Genomic DNA, 22,968 nt, shown 5'->3' on the forward strand with positions numbered 1-22,968 from the left:
ATCTGTTTTGGAAGAAGTGCAGCCAGAGTGCGCCTTGGAGGCCAAGATGGCTAAACTTTGTCGGTCATACTTTGGACATGTTGTCAGGAGGGAACAGTCGCTGGAAAAGGATGTCATGCTGGGTAAGATGGAGGGTCAGAGAAAAAGAGGAAGACCCCCGGAGAGCTGGATCAGCCAAGTGACATCATTGATGGTGTCAAGTATGGCAGCGGTAGTTAGGTTGGCCCAGGATCGGACATTGTTTCGTTCTCCTGTGCATGGGGTCGCTATGAGTCGGTTCTGACTCGATGGTACTTGACAACAACAATTATATAAAGTTTTTGCTAAAAAGACTGATTTACTTTGTTTTTAAACCTTTGTATTGAGGTATTTCAGAATCGAACTTATTTAAATTTAAAATAAGATAAAATTTTCCATTCCATTGTAATATTCCAGTATAACTTGTTTTTACTGCTTCAGAGTGGTATGTTGGTAAACGAATTTGCTGCCACTTGGTGGCACTACTTGGCTTAAAAATGAATCAGATAATCTGCTGTAACTGTATGTTCTGTTACATGAATGATTAAATTGAGAAATGACTTGATAATGAGCAACTTTAATATTACGGATGTTTGATTCGTGTTTTACAGATAAGTTTGTGTTGTACAACATAATTTTATCAATATGGTATATGGAATATGAAAATATAAACTAAGGCTTAGTTTGGTGCAGAAGAAAGTATACAAAGTTTTTATAGATGCCTCCTTTAGTTCAGATGTTTAATCTTTCTTTCCTGTGTGTAAATGTCAGAAAAAAATTTTAATATTAGAAGTAAACATCTTCATCTTACATTTTAATGAACATTTTTCAAGATGTATGTTTGATTTTGTCATATATAAAGCTAAGAAGTTCTCCCCCCAAGTGACCAAGGTAAATGAAGTATGTACAAAAGCAACAAGTATGATAAATGATGCCTGTCTTCATTTCCATATTTAAAATCCAAGCTATTCTTCTTAAAATTATTTTATTTGTCTATTTAATTAGTCAAAGAATCTGAAAGGATAGAATTGGACAGTTAACTTTGATCCCAACATGATTTTTACTTTCCGTTGATTGCCTTATAATACCACAAAAACTTTTGTGAAATTTTATAATATATTTATTTGTTTAGTTTTTTAGATGACATATAAAAGATAGTTGTCTATGCTCTTTAAAATTTAAATACAATACCTGCAGAAAAGTACACAAAGTATTAATAGGCAACTTAGTGAATTTTACCACAAAGTAAATATTCTATGACCACTGTAGATCAAGAAATGGAATACTGCCAGCAGCCGTGAATGCCCCCTGTGTTTTCCCTCCTACTCACTCTCTTTCTCAGGTAATCAGTGGAATTACTTTAAAGAGTGTAGATTTGTTTTGCTTGTTTTTGAGCTTTATAAAAATAGAGTTACACATTAATATTCATCTGTCTTTGGTTATTTTATTCAACAGTATGTTAGGATGATTCATGTATGTTAGAGGTAGCTGTGGTTTGCTAGTATGCTTTTATGCCTTTTAGTTTTTTAATCTTTTTATTTATCTTACTGTTGGACATTTAGATTGAATAACATTGCCAGAATATTCTTGTATATGTCTGTTGGTGCACATGTGTAGCACTTAAGAGAGGGCTTCAAAAAATTAGAGGAAAAATTTCATCATCTTTTAATTCCATTTTTCCATGATCTTTTGAATCTGCATATTAGTTATATGTCCGTATGTTCAGTTTTAGAAGATAATGCAAAAATCGTTTTCAAAGTGGTAGTACTGATCCCTATCCACAATATATGAGAGTTACGAATCCTTTATATTCCTACCAGTGTTTTTGGTGCTGTCTTACTGGTTCTGACTCATAGCAACCCTGTATTTTAGGATTTTTGAAGATTGGTGAGTTTGAACCACCAACTTGTGGTTAGTAGTACAGTGCTTATCCTACAGCCTGAGTTGTGCCCAATTGGACGATTCCTAAGGTACAAGTGAGACTGAGCACCTTTTTATAAATTTGGATTTCCATTTTTGTGAAGTCTCTTTCATGCTTTTTTTTTTTTCCTGCTGTTTTTTGTTGTTAAGTAGACTCCAGCTCATCATGACCGTTTACAGTTTCCAAGGAGCAGCCTGTTGAGTTTGAACCACCGTCCTAGTGATTAGAAGTCCTGTGTTTATCCTGGTTGGTGGTGGTTATGTGATGTGGAGTCATTTCCAACTCGAAGTGACCCTATAGAGAGTTTCTAAGGCTGTAAATCTTTATAGGAGCAGAAAGACTCATCTTTGTCCTGCAGAGCCGCTGGTAGTTTCAAATTTGTGACCTTGAGGTAAGGTGCCTGACTTGTCATCACTGTGCTCCCAGAGCTTCTAATAGAAGTTATATATTTTTTGGGTGCAAGTCTTTTTTTAGTCTCTCCATTGTGCCTTCATTTACATTTTGTTTTATAGGAATGCTTACGTATTCTAGATAACGGTTTGTCTGTTAACACCTATTAAAAAATACCAAGTTTACTTGACTTTTAGTCTTTTAATATTAATATTTTTTGAAAGGAAGGCCTTTATTTTAATGTCATATTTGTCAGTTTCCTTTAGTCAATGCTTTCTGTGCGCTGTTTATTATGGCATCTTTCTGTTTCAAGGGCAGCCAGAGGCAATTTTGCTCTGAGCACTGCCCCCCCCAAATACCACTACTGCTCCCTTTCACCTTCCTTACCACTCTGTAGGGCATTTGTCAATGTCTGGTGACATTTTTGGTTTTCACAACTGGATGGGTGGGGTGCTACTGACATCTAGTGGGTAGAGGGTAGGATACTGCCAAACCTTGTATAATACACAGGGCTGCCAACCTGCTACAACAAATTGTCTAGCTCAAAACATTATCCTAGAGGGTTTATTATTTTGATTCTACCTTCATTCCAGAACTGAATGTTATGTATTATTTAATGTGCTGTGTATTCAATGGACTCCAGGTGTGGTGCTGGTAGGATAAGCAAGCAATGGACTGTTACCACAAGGTCGGCAGTTCTGCTACTTGGAAACCCTTTCCCGGGTTGCTGTAAATTGGAACTGACTTTTCAGCACTTAACAACAACAACATGTGTTACATATTTTATGTATTATGAATTTAGATCTACTTCCTATCTAAATCTTATTTTTCTATATTACATGAAGGATTGTTGTTAGTTACCATCAAGTTGGCTCCACTCTACTGTGATCCATAAAGTTTCATTGGCTAATTTTCAAAAGTAGCTCATCAGCCTTTCTTTTTACTCTTAGTCAGGAAACCCCTTCAAAAATGTGTCCACTATACTGGTGGCATAGCATCCAGCACTATACCTCATCTTTTAGTAAGAAAGTCTCATCTTTATCCTGTGGAACAACTGGTAGGTTTGAACTACTGATCTTTTGGGTAGCAACTCAGCTCGTAAACCACTACATTACCAGGGCTCCTTTCCAGCATCATTTGTTGTTGTTGTTGTTGTTGTTGTTGTTGTGAAGTGCCGTTGAGTCAATTACGACCCATAGCGACCCTGTCTGGGGTTTCTGAGGAGCAGCTGGTGAGCTTGAACTGCTGACCTTGTAGTTTAAATGGCCTTGCAGTCTGGCGCGTTAACCCACAGCACCACAGTACAATAAACCGTGGTAGATGGGTGATAGATGTGAGGTATACTGGTAAAGGTTTCTTTTTTTAATATGAATATACATTTCATGGGGCGGGTGGTGGCTCCATATGATAAGCACTGGATTGCAGACTTCAAGGTCTGCAGCTTGAGCCCACCGTGGCTCGTTTCTCCATGGGACAAAAAGATGAGGCTTTCTGCTCCTGCGAAGATTTAAAGCAGCAGAACCCTGTATAGGATTACCATGAGTCAGAATCTACTCAGTGGCACTTAACAACAACAAATATACATTTTATGCAGCATCATTCATTGAAAAGATTGTCTCTCCAATACTCTGCTGTAATACCTTTGTCATAAATTACATTGGTCTGTTTCTGAATTCTATATTTTTCCATTGGTGTACTTTATCCTTGTGTCAGTACAATACTATGCTGTTTTAATTTACATGGCATAGTAAGCCTCCCATCCAATAAAGCAAGTCCTTTTCCCTTATTCTTAGCTCTTTACATTTCCGTGTAAAAGGACGTGAATCTGTTCATTAATTTGGGGTAAAGTTGACAATTTCCAATCCATGAATGTACTGTTTGTTATTCCTTCATTTATTTAGGTTGTTATTGTTGTTAGGTGCCATTGAGTCGGATCCAACTTACAGCGATCACATGCATAGCAGAAAGAAACAGTGCCTAGTCTTGCACCACCCTCACAATTGTTACGCTTGAACCCATTGCAGATGCCACAGTGCCAATCCATTCTCTCTGGGGTCTTCCTCTTTTTCGCTGACCCTCCACTTTACCAAGTATGATGATCTTCTCCAGATACTGGTTCCTTGTGATAATATGTCTGAAGTACGAAGGACGAAGTCTTGTCATCCTGGCTTCTCAGAGGCATTCTGGCTGTACTTCTTCCAATACAAATTTGCTTGTTGTTATTAGCATTCCATGGTACCTTTGATATTCTTCTAAAATTTCTTTGTTCTCATGATCCCTTTGTTGTTTTTAAGTGTATTGAGTCAGTTCTGACTCATAGTGACTTTATACAGTGTACTAGGAGCAGTTGGTGGCTTGGAACCACTGACCTTGTAGTTAGCAGCCCAGTACTTCTCTTGTATCACCACACTGGGACTCCCAGGACTCCTTTAAACTATTTTTTTAAAAAAAGCTTTAAAACATGTTGTTATTTTAAAGGCTGTAAAACAATAATGAGGCTGGCTCAGGATTGGGCAGTGTTTCATTCTGCTGCACATAAGGTCGCTATGAGTCGGTACCAACTCAATGGCACCTAACGACAACAAGAAGATTCACTTGTTTTTTTGTTTTAGTTTTGCTGAAAACAGATTAAAAATAATGGAAACTAAGTATAACTTGAAAGGTGCTCTGGTAGTGTAGTGGTTACAAATCGGGCTGCTAACCTCAAGGTCATCAATTCAAAACTACTAGGAAGAAAGTTAAGGCTTTCTGTTCCCGTAAAGATTTACGGCCTTGGAAACCCTGTGTTGGGTCACTGTGAGTCGGAACCGACTCCACAGTACTTAACAACAACAAGAAGTATACTTTGAAGCACAGATAATGAAGAAACAAAGTTTAAATGTGTAGCACTGTGCTAAAAACAACTAAAAGGCAAAGTTTGGGAACATATTTCTCACATAGATGACAGACAAAGGATTAATAAACCTAATACACAAAGAGTTTACCTTTGTAGAAGAGGTACCATTTGAACCAAGCTATGAAGGATAATTAATTTATGTTAATATTTAGCTTAAAAGAGGGAGACTATGTCCTATGGGGAATTTTTATGCAGGCAGTTAATGGCCCAAACTTAGGATATAAGGTGAGAAAAAGCAGTAATTTAGAGATGAATAACACAAAAGGAGATTTGTTTTTATAATATATTTTATTTTACATTTTAGGCAGAGAAGGAGATTTAGAAAGATTTTATGGTAGAAAGTGACATGATAGGTTTGCATTTTTAAGAGATGTTTGGCAGCAGTGTAAACAATATATTGCAGAAGGACTGAAGAAAACAAGATGACTGGTTTGGCGGATAATATTGATGGAAGTGTGGAGTTGGAAAAGAAGATTTAACTTTTGTAAAGCTACTCAGGAAATAATACATAGTGACTAATGGATTGTGCCAGGTGCACTGTTCTATACACTGAAAAGTGAAGGAAGACCCAACAACTGGATTATTGTGTTCCCCCAAAATAAGAGGAAAAGTAGATGGTTGTGTGGGCAGGAGTAAGATAAAAGAGAAAAAAAGGAAGGCGATCAGTATCAGATAACTTTGGGGTGATTATACTTTTAAAAACTTTTGGATTTACTACTAATTTCAATGCGAGAAAGATAAAACTTTCTGCTCCTGCAAAGATTGTTTGCCTTGGAAAGTCTATATGGAGTTGCTGAGTCGGAACCAACATGGATGACACTTAACAACAACATGCTATTTAAAAAAAACAAAAATATTTGAAGACGGTACTGCTTTATTGATGGAAGTGTGGAGTTCATAATTAGAATTGTCAAAACATAAATGTGCATAAAATATCAAAATCTACTGTATCAGAATATATTTATTGTGAATTGTTGTTAAGTGTTGTCGAGTCGGGTCCAACCCATAGCAACACTGTATAGAGTGTCCGAGGAGCGACTGGTGAGCTTGAACCACTGACCTTGCAGTTCAATCAGCTGCGCAGTCTGATGCATTAACCCACAGTGCCACACCAGGACTCCTTATTGTGAGCAGATACCATTAAAATTGGACAACAAGATCATGATTAATGTTTAATACTTACTCTCATTGAATTAATATTTTACTTATCTGAAGGGGCATTAATGAGGTTGTGGTGGTTGTTAACTGTCATCATGTTGGTTCTGACTCAGAGATACCCTGTATAGGCTTTGCCAGGAGTGACTGGTGGTTTTGAACTGCTAACATTGCAGTTAATAGTCCAGTGCTTCAACACCAGGACTTGAGTAAGGTAACATGCTTTATTTATTTTATCAGTATTCTTCAAACTTTTATTTGTATGCATACTGCTCTTAGTTATTTAAGGTTGCTTTAACAGAAATACCATTAAGTGGGTGGCTTTAATGAACAGAAATTTATTTTCTTACAATTGAAGAGGCTAGAAGTTTGAATTCAGGTTACTGACTGCAAGAGAAGGCTCTGTCTGTCAGGCCTAGAAGATCTGTATCTCTTTTCAGTTTCTATTCATAGGTTACTTGGCAGTCAAAAGGCATGCATCTTTTAAAAATGTTTTATTGTGAATTTTGTGATAGTTTACATGGGAGAACAGTAGCTTTATGCTCAACCTATCGTATATCGTTTCATTGCCAGGGTTACAGTCCCCTCCATGCATCATCAACCAACCAAAAAATATACCCTGCAAGCCTGCTCTCCGGTCATCAGCACACTGCCCCTCTCCCTCTCTGGGTCTAAAGTCCCCAGCCGCTCCATCTCTCCACATCATCATTTCTGCCTCCATCTCTGGCGTCATTGCTTCTTTGGGTAGGGTCCCACTCTCTGCTCTTTTCCCTTGATGGTCCCAGGAACCTCTGCTCCTAGACTGCAAAGTCAGTTACTCCCCTCATTTTGCTACAAAATGTCTACCTTTACATTTCCAACCCTCACAGTCAGTCCTGATAACAATTACTCACTATTGTATCACAAGAGACATATCCCCATCTGCTTTCATCAGCCCTGATCAAACATATTGGATACTACTCATTGGAGATGCTACCTTCCTCCATTCCCTCTGGATGTAGGTTCCCTCTTGAAAGCTTGTAAGCCAATGTCTAAGTTGCCCATCCCTGTCTACTCTGTATATGGAGGGGGGGTGGGAATGATCCTCACTGTAAAGATTTGTTCCCTCTTTTGTGCTTACTGCATCCATAGGTGTAGGTCAATTTCATCAAATTGTATCAGATTACTCTTTTTTCCTTCTTCTTTCTTCTTCTAGTTGAGTTCTGATCATCCAGTCATTGAAGCCAGGTCAAGTGGTATTATCTGCAAGTGTGGTGTTCTTATGCATATGCCCTCTCTTCTTGTCAGCTGAATGCATCACTCTCCGTTCTAGTCCTTTGTGACTATGTCACTGACTCTGGGCCCAGGAATCCCCAGGTCTTGCCACACTGCTGGCCAACCAACCAGGTCTCCACCCGGTTCACAGGAGTCTATTGAACGTTGTAGGGCTTAGCTCGCAGCTTCATTGCTGTTTTTCCCTCACGTCCTCTTACCGGTGATGAACGTGGTCACTAGTCAGAGTTGTATTCCTATTGAGTCTTAGTCTTGGAAGTGGGTTTGCCTTGAGGGGACCCAACCACTTGCCTTGATGTCTCCTGGGCATCTTTCTTCGTGCTTGTGCTGTCTTGCTTTCTTGTTTAATTAAGTACTCTTTTATATCTCAAAAGAGATTTGTTTAAGATGCATTTTACACTGATACAGTCTCGTTACATAGCAAAGAAAACTCATTCCAAAATGGGATTGTAACTAGAGGTATGAACCTGAAATAACCAAATCCACTGCTCTCGAGTGGATTTAGACTCTAAGCAACCCTGTAGGAAAGAGTAGAGCTGCTCCAAAGGCTTTGTAGACTTAAATGCCATTAAGTCTGTTCTGACCCTAAAGACCCTGTATATGGTTTCTGAGGAGTGGCTGGTGGATTTGAACTCTTGATCTTGCAGTTAGCAGTCCACTGCTTATCCTACAGCACCACACCAGGACTCCCCATAGCATTTGGTGGTAGTGGTTGAGTGCCATTGAGTCAGTTCTGACTCATAGTGACCCTTTGGGTTTCTGAGGATGTTTATGGGATACTTATTGGGACAGAAAACCTCATCTTTCTTCTAATGAGCGTCTGGTATATTCCAGCTGCTGACTCTGCAATTAGCCCACAAAGAATCCACAACACTATCAGATAGAATATGCAGGAATGAAATTGACTACATCTATGAGAAGAGACTGTGGAAAAGCTCCATATCAACAACAAACAAGGCCAGGGTCAGACTGGAACAGACCATCAGTTATTCTTATGAAGCTGAAGAAAATTAAGTCCACGAGAGCCAAAATATGACCTTGAACATATCTCACCTGAATTTAGAGATCATCTCAAGAGCAAATTTGATGGATTAGATACAAATGACCCAAACCCAAAAGAGTTGTGGTATGACATCAAGAAAATCATACAGGAAGAAAGCCAAAGGTCATTAAAATGACAAAGAAATAAGGAAAAGATCAAAATGGATGTTAGAAAAGACTTCAGCATAGAGATACTAAAGCAAATGGAAGAAATGAAGAGGTAAAAGAGCGGAACATAAAATTTCAAAGGTCTTCTCAGGAAGACAAAGTCAAGTATTATAATGAAATAAATGTACAAAGTTCTGAGTTAGAAAGCCAGAAGGGAAGAAACACGTTCAACATTTCTCAAGCTGAGAGAATTGGAGAAAAAATTTGAACCTGGACTTGAAGTATTGAAGGATTCCATGGGCAAATAATGAATGATGCAGGAAGTATCAAAAGAAAATGAAAGGTATACATATAGTCACTATACCAAAAAAGAAATGGTCAGTGGATTTTATAAAGAAGAACATGGCATCAAGACTGGAAGAAAACACATTAACAACCTGAGCTATGCAGATGATACATCCTTGCTTACTGAAAGCCGAGAGGAATTAAAATACTTAAGAAGGTCAAAGAACACAGACTTAAGTATGCATTGCACCTTAATATAAAGAAAACAAAAATCCTTACCAGTGGGCCAAAGGTTGAAGTTGTCAAAGATTTTATTTTCCTTGGATCCACTATCAGCTCTCATGGAAGCAGCAGTCAAGAAAGCAAAAGGACAGATTGCTTTAGGACATATTTGCTTTAGGCAAATTTGCTGCACAAGACCTCTGTAAAGTGTTTAAAAGCAAAGATAACTAAGGTTCTCAAGCTCACCCAGCCTGTGGTATTTTCAGTTGCCTCATCTGCAATGAATAAGGAAGACTGTAGAAGAATTTGCGCATTTGTTTCATGGTGTTTGAAGAAGAATATTGAAAGTATTCTGCCAGAAGAACAAACAAATCTGTGTTGAAAAAGCCAAGGTGATGAGACTTCTTCTCTCATATACTACCAGGAGAGACCCTGTCACTTTAGAAAGGGCATCATGCTAGGTAAAGTAGTTATTCTTCAGTGCTGTTGAGTCAGTTCCTACTCACAGCAAACCTGAATAGCATTTCCGAGGAGCAGCTGGTGAGTTTGAACCCCCGACCTTGAGGTTCAAACTGATACTGTGGTCCAGTGCTTATCCTACAGCGCTACACCAGGTTAAGTAGAAGGTCAGTGAAAAAGAGGAAGACCAACTGGATGGATTTTGCAGTGACAGCAGCAATGGCTTCAAGCATAACAGTGATTGTGAAGATGGTGCAGGGCCAGATAGTGTTTTCTTTTGTTGTGCATAGTGTGGCTATGAGTTGGAACTCACCTTACAACAACAAAAGCAACAAACTTACCAGGATTCCTCCCATAGCGATTAGGGGTGAGGCTTTGCAACACATAACAGCCTTAAACTAATTTTGAAATGTGATGGCATTTTCAAATTCACCTATTGTTGATATCCCATGTGAGTAAAGTTTTACTAAAGGTAATACAGAAATGGCTGCAAGCATACATTGATAAGAGAACTTCCAGAGGTTCAAACCGGATTCAGTAGAGGACATGAAACAAGGGATATCATTGCTGTTGACTATGCAGAGGCTTTCGATTGTGTGGACTATGACAAGCTATGGACAATATTGTAAAGTACAAGTATTCTGGAATACTTAATTGTCATCATGAGGAATCTGTACCTGGACCAAGAGGTAGTTGTTCGAACAGAAATGGGAACATTGAATGGTTTAAAATTAGGAAAGGTGTGCGACAGGATTCTATTCTTTCACCATACCTGCATGCTGAGCAAATGATCTCAGAAGCTGGATTATTTGAAGAATTTTGTTTTTAATATTTTCTGGAAATTAATAAAAATTTTCTTTTTTTCGTAGGGTTCTGACACATCTCAATTATTTGTTGAGTGACATGTTCATTTTTTATCATCAACTCAGAACTCAGCCCTTTTAATTTGAGGACTTTTGTGTTTCTGGAGCTTTGAATTTTTTTTTTTTTCTTTCTTGTGATCTCTCTAACCCAGTTCTCTTCTTCTGCATCTCCTACTTGATATGTATAATTTTTGAATCTAGATTTTGTGTCACTTAAGCTTTCTCTTATTTTCTATTCCCAGTGTCCTTTTTTTAAGAGTCTTTGGTCCTGAAGATTTCATTAGCTGTGCCCATTCTGTCCTTTATTGTCTTTTTTTTTTTTTTTAATCACTATTCATTTTGGAGAAGGAGCCTCATTGATGCAGTGGGTTAAGCATTGGACTACTAATGGCAAGGTTGATGGTTCAAACCACCAGCTGTTCCACTAGAGAAAGAAGAGACTATCTGCTTCCATAAAAACTTATTAAACTGTCAGAAATCCTATATAGGATCTCTGTGAGTCAGAATTTACTATGAAAATGGTCTTAGTTATACAGATGAGAAATAATTCTTTATAGATTATTACAGAATTACAAAATTTTTTCTTCAACAGTTTGACCCCTCTCAATAAATTAATATTGGAAATATATTTTTTAAATAAATTTAACTTTGATATAATTTATTTTCGGTGTGCTGTAATGTTTTTTTCCATTAAGATGGTAGGCAATTTTATATTTTCTTAATTTGATCAATGATACATATGTAGTTAAGCATGTGAAGTGATTGAACTTTTATAATGCAACTTTCACTTTCTTGTAATCTATAGAAGTCTTTAACAGTCGAATTTATGAAATTTTAAATGTGAAAAATTTAGCAAAATTGTTGGGATATTAGGAGCAAACTAGTATAACATTTGTTATGTACTTGGCACCAAGCTAGGCATTAACTGTTGAATAAATGTCTATGGTCATCCTTTCCCAAAGTGAAATTGTTTAATCTACCGAGGCATAAATCATCTCTTCAACTGTCATGTAAGAATTTATAGTCATGCCACTTAACTTTGATAAATGAGGGTAAGTAAAAAAAATATTGCTACTGTTGTTGTTGTTCTTAGGTGCCATCGAATTAGTACTGACTCATAGTGACCTTATGCACAACAGAATGAAACACTGCTCAATCCTGGGCCAACCTCACTGTTGTTGCCACGCTTGAACCCATTGATGCTGCCACTTTGCCAGTCCATCTCACTGGGGGTCTTCCTCTTTTTCTCTGACCCTCCACCCTACCAAACATGATATCCTTCTCCAGTGACTGGTCCCTTCTGACAAGGCGTTCTGCTCTCGTAAAGATTTACAGCCTCGGAAACCCTGTTCAGGGTCGCTATGGGTCGGAACCGACTCGACAGCACTTAACAACAACAACAACAATGAAAGACAAAGTATGGCCATCCTGGCTTCCAAGGAGCACTCTGGCTGCACTTCCTCCAACACAAGATCTGTTGGTTCTTTTGGTAGCTCATGGTACTTTCAATATTCTCCTCCAACACCGTAACTCAAAAGCAGCATCGGTTCTTCTACAGTCTTCCTTATTCACTGTCCAGCTTTCACATGTATATGAGGTTATGGAAAATACCATGCCTTGGGTCAGGCATACCTTAGTCTTCAAGCTGACATCTTTGCTCTTCGACACTTTAAAGAGGTCTTGTGCAGCAAATTTGCCTAACGCAATATGTTGTCTGATTTCTTGACTGCTGCTTCCATGAGTGTTGATAGTTGATCCAAGAAGAATGAAGTCCTTGACAACTTCAACCGTTTCTCCATTGATAAGAATGTTGATTGTTGGTCAGTGGTGAGGATTTTTGTTTTCTTCATATTGAGATGCAATCCATACCAAAGGCTGTGCTCTTTGAGCTTCATCAGTAAAAATTTTAAGTAAATATTTGCTACTGGGGTCCAGTTAATATATGCATGGGTTTATTCCAAGCAAAACATGTTTATGCATGTCTCTGATAATTTCTTTCAGTAATACACTTTCCTTAGTTTCATAAGGGTTCCATTAAAAACAACAACAACAACAAAAGTCCAGTCAAAACAGTGGCTTCCAAGTGTATCTGCTGGAGTAGTTAAATTCAAGACTAGAGAGGTTAGCTCAGAAGGTTATAGCAACTGTGGCCTTTTATAGATTTCAAAGGGGTGATCCTGATCGATTGTCTCAATGGGCACAGTGTAATCACAGGTGCTTATTCTGAAGACTTTTTTTTTTTTTAATGGAAAACTTCAGTGGTGAAAAAAAGGCTGGGAAAGTTTTATATCAAGGAATTCTCCATCATAACAATGCTGCCTACTCATTTTTGAAGGATAGCAAAGGTCTGTTCTATAAGAATTTCATTATCTCATCCATCATACAGCTTTGATTTTCACCCCCTCAAAATTCTTTTTGTTTCTAAAACTTAAAAAATACTGAAAAGGCACGCAATTTTGAGTCCCTGTAGTATATGCCACAAATTTTCTTTTGATGTGGTCTAAATCAAAGCACGCAGAATGATTCAGGGAAGGGTTTGAAACAATAGCTTCACATTTTGATATTTTTCTTTCATAAACTTATTTTGTAGTAATACTGTTGACTTACCCTTATACATATTTTTAATGGGTTTTGATACTTTAAAATCATACATAGTTAACACAGAGGTTGCATCATCAGCACTTTGAACAGGAATTCTGGTGTGGCTCTGCAGGTTAATGCACTGAACTGCAAAGTTGGTCTGAACTGCATTGTCAGCAGTTCAAGCTCACTAGCCATTCCTTGGAAATCCTACCTAGGGTCGCTAAGAGCTGGAACTGACTCAGTGACACCTAACAATAGCTTTTAAGTTCTTGAACAAACTCCTGTCCTTACCTTAGTAAACATCTGACATTGATGCTGATTCTATATTTAAAAATTATTTTGTGATGATTATTTCCTGTGCTCTGAATGATTATTGTCAAACATAGGCACAGTGGTTTTTAGTGGTGAAATTCTCCTTGCACTTCTATGAAGTGGTTCATTCCATATCCATATGTAATCTTTATCTCACCACTTTGAGTATTTTTCGTCTCTATTTTTACTTCTAATGTAGTTAATGTCTTCTTAGAACTTTGAACATTTATATTTTTTGCATTTATTGGACATGATGAAGTAATATAATATATTTGAAAACTGACCACGAACACTGCAATCCCATCACAAACTGAAAACATTGAAATACCCAAAGTAATTTATGGAAGTTAATAACCTTCTGTTTGTGGAGTGCAATATGGACACATTTACTCTGGAATGTGGAATTGACACACTGTAGCTATGTTGGTTCCTTGAAAATTAAACAATTTGAATAGTTATGTTTGATAGTTGTCTGGCTTGTGTGTTATTTGCACACCTATTCCCCTAAATTTGATCAGTTAAATATATAAAGACCTTATCCTTCGTTTTAATTAAAGATATAAAGAATTGTTGTTTGAGCCATGTTGACCTGTCAAAATTGAGACTGTCAGTTTCCTTGTTCTTACTCTGAGAATACCAGTATTATAAGTAGTCATTTCTTGTTGAATATGTTTTAGAACTCTCTTAGTTACTACTTTCATTTATTGCCTTGTTCATAGCAGAAGTCTTCATTAGAGAATTAACCTTTGATTGATTAGTGACATCCATTTGCTTTTGTACTGTTGTTGATTGCCGTTTTTACATAATTTTGTCAAGTTGTAAAGTTACGTCTTTGTAGCACCATCTTTTTGTCCTTCTTGCTGCTGTTATTGTTGCGATTTTAGTTTACCTACCATATGTTAATTGGGTGCCTTCCAGTCAGTTCCAACTAATAGTGATCCTTTCTTTTACCATACAGTAGCTTAAGATGTGGCAGGTTATAATTTATATATTTTCAGAATCACCGTGTGTTATTAGGTGTGTATTATTTTATGTAATGATTTAACAAGTTAAACATAATTCCCTGCTAGGTGGTAAAAACACATATTGATTATTCATTAGTTTGTCATGGCAGTGCCAAATGCTGTTGGCAATAAAATATGTGCCTCGTATTTTATTCTTTTCATAATCACTGTGTGTTATTTGGAAGTTCAAATTCATTGACAACTTCTACTATTGTTAATAAGAAACTTTCTTGGCAATACTGTAGATATGATGCAGTCAGCGCTCTGAATTCAGTCATTTATTGCCATATTGTTCAAGAATCTGTTTACCAACATATTATTTTCTAAAGTGTTACTTCGGAGTACTGGTGTGGCATTGTGAATTAATGCGCTGGGCTGCAAAGTTATTCAAGCTCACTAGGTACTCCTAGGAAACCCAGGGTCTCTACGAATCAGAACCAACTTGACGCCACTTAACAACAAGAAAAGGGTTACTTGAGTAAATGTGAAATTAGGAATACTGTTTTAAGGGATTACACTACTGTAATCCACATCTTAGTTTTTTGCTCTATTTTTTCTGTATATGTGCATTCAAATGTGGAACTAATTTGTAGCATGTATTAGAAAGGACCTTTGAAACCAACTTACTCAATCTCCAACTCCATATTCCCTTCTGCAGTGTTTCTGACAAGTGGTCAGTCTAACCTGTTGAACCATCGAATTCATAAAGTTTATTTATAAAGTATTACAAAGTATAAGACTTTATAAACTGTTCTAGTTTTGTCTTGAAATGAAATTCTCTGTAGAATTCAAATGAGTTGGCTATGTGTTGTGCATTCTATACTCCACACCTTTAAACATTTGAAGAGTTTCAGTTGTATAGGCTAATTGGAAAATGGCAAACCACAACCAAGTCTTCATTTCATTATATAGGATGGTTTTCACAGTCTTACTCATGCCGGATGCACTTGTGAATGTTCTATATTAGTGTCTCCTCTCATGAAATTCAAAATTGGGTACCTTATTTCTAGGATGATTTTATTAGGTAGTGTGATCTATTTTCACTTGCCTTGTAAACAGGATGAAATTTAGATGTATATGTTTGCATATTGTATATGGAATCCTGGCGTGGCACTGAAGAATAAGCACTGAATCACAAGGTCAGTTTGAACTGCAAGATCAGCAGTTCAAATCTACCAGCCATTCCTTGAGAACCTTACACCAGGGTCTCTGTGAGTTGGAACTAACTCGATGGCAGTAATCAACAATATATTGTAATAGCAAATGAAGGGACTTCAAAAGTTAATGGAAAAACTCCATTATCTTACCGTTTTTTAACTAACTTTTGAATCCCTCTCATATATATAGACTTAAATACTTCAGTAGCTTTAGATGTAGAATGATTTCAGTTAACCAAGATTTGTTTTGTAATTAGGATGACAGTTGAAAATGGTTTTCTCTTCTTGACCCACTCACATACCAACTGAAGTTGTCATGTGTTCTCAAGGATAATGTACACAAACATGGGTTTTGCAAAAACCTGACAGATCCTAGCTATAACTCAGCTAGTGGGCAGCATTATAATTTATTTATAGCTTTGTAATATAGTTATTAATGAACTAATGTGGAATGAGGGCAAATCATACTCTTACCTTTGTTTGAAATTATATTACATGACAAAGGTTGGAACTATGTAATAAATGCCCCAAAATGTTAACCTACTTGCTATCAAGACAATTAATAATATACATAAAAGAATGAAATTAAGCTAATTTATTATTAAAAAAGAATTATTCATGAACAGAAAGTGGACAGCATGGATTTGATGACAGGAAGGTTGTATCTAATCTGAATTACTGAGTGACCTAGGAAGCTTGCTCAGAGGGATTACAGAATAATTATGTTAATATGCAATTATCACCTCATTTCTTCTGTAGTAACCTCAACATGTAGTGTAGTGAGAGTGTTATAGCAAGTGCTGATAGTTTGCAAAAATACTGATGTTTGAGATTTCTGAGACAATAAGTCTAGCTTGAGGCATATAAGTGATGATCTGTCATCTTGAAGACAGATCTGACCTTTGTGCTTTTTTAATGTTCACAATATATAACTACAGGCAGTTATAACTGTAGAGCTTATTATGATTTTCTAGAAACTAAAATATGTTTTATGTAGATTTGAAATTCCATTTACAGCTTTTTATAAAGTGTGTGAATTTTTTAAGTATGTTTTTAAATTCAGTTTAAAGAAAATTTCTATGCTTACTTGATTACCCAGGAGAGGAAACAGTAATGTTGCCCAAACATTTTCTAAAAAGATGCTAATTGATACCGAAAATTTATTGAAATGTTGCTGTTGCTCTTAAGTGCCATCGAGTCACTTCTGACTCATAGTCACCCTGGGCATAGTTTCCAAGGAGTGACTGGTGGGTTTGAACTGCTGACCTTGTGGTTAGCAGTCCATTGCTTATCCTACTGTACCACACCAGGACTCCACTGAAATTTAGAGTGTTCAAATAATTTATGAACTTGACTGTTTTAAATTTATCTAATGGAAAATGCCTACTTCAGATATGTTCCACATTTTATAATATCAACACAACCTGTATTGATGGCTCTATTATATGTATTTGATTATAAGATTGAAGGATAGTTGAAAACTATTTAATATATTATAAAATTAGCTTATAGGACAGATGCTTTCTTGTCTGGATACCACATATGCATCCACAAATGTAGGGAGATACGCTGTTTTTGATGTCAGAATTCTAGATCCATCATTCAGCATATTTTAATGATTCATTGTCTTGCATTGCATCTCAGTGCAACTGATGTTAATCTTCAATACTGCTAAGAAAATATGTATTTTGAACATTTGATAGTTAAAATATACTTGGAAAATTCAGCGAAGAAAATTTAAAATTACTGTTATAGCTAGCTTTACTAAGTCCATTTCTTATACTATAGATTTTTAATATTAATGTGCTAAGAAAATCTCTCCAACTTACCTGATAAAGAATAACATCTTTATTCTTGAAGAGAGGTAATTACTAATTGGGGCAAGTCAACCAACCATATTTTATTACTAGATGCAAAAGAAAACTTTACTTGTTAATGATCTCATTTATATTTTAGTATTTAATTTGAGCTGACTCTTTTATTTGTTTTTGCTAGCTGCATTTGTAGATAAAAATCTGTTGTGCAAAAACTTTTTTTTTTTTTTTCTATTTGTGAGCAAAACAGTTGGGTATCTTCAGAATGTGAACTTATGGAAGGCTCTTATAAAGCCGTTCTGATAATGAGGATGCAGTCTCCAAGTCGACATGATATTCTCATAGTTTGTCACCCTGCTGTTCAGGGGTACCAGTGAAGTTGCTTTAAATGGGAAGCGTCTGTTCCATCTCTGAACCTCTAACACCAGAACAGATGGGTGGAACATAGAACATGGAAGGTTTTACCTCTGAGGTGGTAACAGTGAAGCCACTCATTAACACTGAATTTACCACTTCGTTAGCAACGTTGCTTCCTGTTGAGAAAAACTAATATAGGCTTTCAAATTGAGCATATATTTGTCTACCTCTGTGATTATAAAAATCAGGAATAGGAAGTTAAGTGTTTTCTGGCTTAAATAGGTTTTCTTTTAAAAATCTGTCTTCTATTTCAGGTTTATGAGATTGTTGCTGTTGAGACATTTTACTTTTCTACCTAATTTAGTGAAAAGTGTCAGCAATGGGTAATAGTGTAGTATCAAGGCTTGTTTTTCTAGTCATTGACATTTGCACACTCTTCCTAACACATGCTTGTGCTGCCCGTTTTTAACTTCTGTGTATGTGATGTTGAGACTCCTGCTGGGTGCTGCATTAGCACCATTTTGGGGTGATATCATTGAATATGATCTTATTGGAAGTCTATTTTTATGGTTGTGGAAAGTTGCCAATTTCAAAACAATTCTAAGACCTATAAGGGACAGGAAAATGATTGTTGGTGAAAATAACAATGCTAAAGAAAGATGTTTGCTACAATAAAAAAAAAAAAACTATCATGTGGAAATAATATTATTACTACTTCTTAGTTATAAAATAAAATAAGGTAATTAGAGCAATTAGTTTATTTTTGACTGATATTTTGAAAATGGTTTAATTTCTAAATACTGGATTGTACATTACTGGTATTCTAAAATAATATTGTTATATGAACTTAAAAAACAGTATAAAAATGTGAAGACTATTGTTTATCTAAGAACAGGAACCTGGTCTATCTTGTTTACTATTGTATATCCCTAATACCTAAAGCAGTGGCTTCATAAGTCCATGCCCTCAAAAAACTTACGTTCTATAAAAGGGAAATGCAACTCTAATACTATATGGCCATTTCTAAGAGCAGGATAAGAACAGAATTAAAAGGAATTCTTCATAATGTGGAAATAATTACAGTCAACCATTGAATATATGTCTCCCAAATTTTTATTCTCCTTTTAAAATATTCTGTTGTGCTGCCATAATGATTAAATATATTGTTTAAAATGCTTTTGAAAACGTCATCTATATTTTATATGGATTAATTAAAAGTTTAGCATGCATTTATGGTGTTTCATCATAAAATGTTTTAGGCTTACAAGAGTGTCAGATTATAAATGGAGAAACTATCCTACCCCAGAGAATGCCTAGAGTTTTGGGCCCTAGGTGCAAAAGTTTAAAGCAACTTTACCAATTTAGAATTCAGGATAATCTGAATAAGCAATTAGTGAGCCCCTATGAGTAAAATACTATTATATTTAATTGGTAGAATTTTAGGAGAAAGTTAAAATGTCATTAAGAGCAAAATATTTTTTTAAATATTTTAAATAAAATCATTGCTATGTAATAAGTCATTTATATTGATAGTATATGTCATTCAAATAAAATTCTTCACTGAAAAGTTTTCTGTTGCCTTCCTTCAGGAGTGAACTTTCAAGTTGCAACACTCTTCTCTGTATTATCTGTAATTTAGATAAATAATAAACCTGCTTAAGTGAAATAATTTCCTTTTTATTGTAAATCTGTATTCTTAGGAGGTTTTCAAGTTTTCTTCCTCTGTAGCATATAAATGAATATGCATGTATATAGGTGTGTTATGTGTGTGTGTGTGTGTATCTATGTATGAGTATATATGAGTTTATGTTTGCTTTTCTCTAGACATTTTGTACACATGCAATATTGGGTTGTTGTCACCTAGCACAAAGAAAAAAACTATCCTTTGTCACACTTTTAAAATGTTTTCATTTTTCAGCTGTCTTTATTCCAAGAAAAGTATTTGAATCTCAATATGAAAAATGGAAAATTAATAACAAATATGTACTTTCAAACTCTCTGTGCACAATCTAATAGTATTTTCTTTTTTCATTCAAATCTAAAATTGTTTTTTCCATTTTCTAGACTAAATGTATTAAATGGACTTGCCAACAATATGGATGATATGAAGATAAACACCGATATTACTGGTGCTAAAGAAGAACTTGTAGATGGCAACAATTTTATCTTGGAGAAAGAAAGTGGAGTTCATAAACCAAAAGATTGTCAAACATCATTTCAGAAAAACAATACGTTGACTCTGTCTGAAGAACTGTCGAAGGACACATCTGAAAAAGCCTTAAGCGGAGGCCAGTCTACTCTGTTTATACATGCTGGTGCTCCTACTGTTTCTAGTGAAAACTGTATCTTGCCTAAAGGAGCTGTTGTTAATGGACCAGTTTCACACTCCTCCTTAACTAAGACTTCCAATATGAATAAAGGCAGTGTTGCATTAACCACTGGACAGCCTGTGGACCAGCCATCAACCGAATCTTGTTCAACTTTGAAGGTGGCAGCTGATCTTCAGCTGTCTTCACCACAGAAAGCAAGTCAGCACCAAGTTTTATTTTTGTTACCAGATGTAGCACATGCTAAGAATCCAACTCATTCCATTAAAAAACTACCTACCTCTGCTTCCGTTGGTTGTGACATTCAGAATTCAGTAGGGAGTAGTATAAAGTCAGATAGCACTTTAATAAATCAAGTAGAGGTGGGTGAGAATAGTGAAGATTTATTGGTAAAAGATGATTGTGTCAATACATTAACAGGAGCTGCCTCAGGTACAGATGAATTTAGGTCAGAAAATGATACAAACTGGGACCCCCAAAAAGAGTTCATTCAATTTCTTATGACTAATGAAGATACAGTAGATAAAGGCCCAGTTCACTCTAAAGTAGGTCTAGAAAAAAAGAGAAAACGGAAAATGGATGTAAGCAAGATAACTCGTTATACTGAGGATTGCTTTAGTGATTCTAATTGTATACCCAATAAATCCAAAATGCTAGAAGTAGACTTTCTGGAACAAAATGAAGAACTACAAGCAATAGACTCACAGAAATATGCATTATCAAAAGTGAAGCCTGAATCAACTGATGAAGACTTGGAATCTGTGGAAGGTTTTCAACATCTAATATATAACCCAGATAAGTGTGAAGAAGACAGTTCACCTGTCCATACTAGCACTTTTCTTTCAAATTCTTTAAAAAAGAAATGTGAAGAGAGTGATTCCGAGTCACCTGCTACTTTCAGCACCGAAGAGCCATCATTCTACCCCTGTACAAAGTGCAATGTGAATTTTAGGGAGAAGAAGCACCTCCACAGGCATATGATGTATCATTTAGATGGGAATAGTCACTTTCGTCATTTAAATGTCCCAAGACCGTATGCTTGTAGAGAATGTGGACGGACTTTTCGAGACCGCAACTCACTTTTAAAGCACATGATTATTCACCAAGAAAGAAGACAGAAGTTGATGGAGGAAATTCGTGAATTGAAAGAACTTCAGGATGAAGGAAGGAATGCCCGATTACAGTGCCCTCAGTGTGTGTTTGGTACCAATTGCCCTAAAACATTTGTGCAACATGCTAAAACCCATGAAAAAGATAAAAGGTACTACTGTTGTGAAGAGTGTAACTTCATGGCAGTGACAGAAAATGAATTGGAATGCCACCGAGGCATTGCCCACGGAGCAGTGGTAAAATGCCCCATAGTCAGTTCTGATATAGCCCAGAGAAAAACGCAAAAAAAGACATTCATGAAAGTCTCTGTTACAGGGTCATCCAAAAAATCAACTGCCTACATATGCAAGATGTGTCCTTTTACTACTTCAGCCAGAAGTATTTTTAAAAAACACATGGAATACCTACATTCATCATCATGCACTGAATCATTTGGTAGTCCTCTTGGACTTGACAAAAGAAAAAGTGATATCCTTGAAGAACCTATAGATATTGTTAGTACTAAACCATTAATTAAACAACAGTTATCCACATTTCCAAAGAACTCTGCTCTAAAACAAGATGTAAAACGAACATTTGGATCAGCTTCACAATCAAGTAATTTTTCAAAATTCCATAAGCGGCCACACAGAATACAAAAAGCTCGGAAAAGTATCGCCCAGTCAGGTGTAAATGTGTGCAATCAAAACAATTCTCATAAGACTGTTACGAATAAAAACAGCGTTGACCAAAAAGCTAAGTATTTACATCAAGCAGCAAAAGAAAAAACCAACGTCAAGACAAATAGCAGCTATTTATATAGACATAAATATGAAAACTACAGGACGATCAAAAAATCAGGTGAATCATATCCTCTACATTTTAAAAAAGAAGGTAGTTCATTAAATTCTTTACATCTGTTTTCATCATCAAGTAATTCTCACAGTGATAGTTTAATTTCGGATTCTCATAACTCTGACACCAAAAGGCCAGAAAATTTCAAAGAGCATAGGCGTGTAGCTGTAAAGAGAGTAGCTAAGGAATCTAAAAAGGAAAGCTCTGTTGGAGAAGAAGACTTGGATAGCTATCCAGATTTTTTGCATAAAATGACAGTTGTTGTTTTGCAAAAACTTAACTCTGCTGAAAAGAAAGATAGCTATGAAACAGAAGATGAAAGTTCTTGGGATAATGTTGAGCTAGGTGACTACACTACACAAACTATAGAAGAAGAAACCTATAATGATATTAATCAAGAACATGTAAACTTATTCCCTCTATTTAAAAGCAAGGTAGAGGGTCAAGAACCTGGAGAAAATACTACTCTTAGTTATGATCAGAATGATGGCTTTTATTTTGAATATTATGAAGATGCAGAAACTAATAACTTTTTGAGTGAGATACAGGATCCTCAGCATTTAGAAAACGCAGAAACTTCATTGTCAAAGCATAGTTCTGTTTTTCATTGGTCTGAATTGTCTCTTGAGAAGAAATCTTGTCCTTACTGCCCAGCAACATTTGAAACAGGTGTTGGCTTATCAAATCATGTTCGGGGACATCTTCACAGAGCAGGATTAAGCTATGAAGCGCGTCATGTTGTGTCACCAGAACAAATAGCCACAAGTGACAAAATGCAGCATTTCAAAAGGACTGGTACAGGAACACCTGTTAAGCGAGTCAGAAAAGGTAAGTTGTATG

The 22,968-nt window shown here is 36.1% G+C and overlaps 1 protein-coding gene across 3 annotated transcripts in view; it reads left to right on the forward strand.

Moving 5' to 3' along the window:
* ZNF644 (zinc finger protein 644) overlaps window positions 1-22,968 on the forward strand; it is a 123,732-nt gene that overhangs the window by 77,343 nt on the left and 23,421 nt on the right. The window contains exon 3 of one of the 3 annotated variants that reach the window (XM_006830969.1): window positions 19,922-22,956. The exons of the other annotated variants lie outside the window; for them this stretch is intronic. Within the exon in view, the coding sequence (XP_006831032.1) occupies window positions 19,922-22,956 (3,035 nt within the window). The remainder of the gene's footprint in view (window positions 1-19,921; window positions 22,957-22,968) is intronic. 3 annotated transcript variants of the gene reach the window in all.

This window comes from Chrysochloris asiatica, unplaced genomic scaffold (assembly GCF_000296735.1).
Source record: "Chrysochloris asiatica unplaced genomic scaffold, ChrAsi1.0 scaffold00002, whole genome shotgun sequence".
Taxonomy (NCBI): Eukaryota; Metazoa; Chordata; class Mammalia; order Afrosoricida; family Chrysochloridae; genus Chrysochloris; species Chrysochloris asiatica.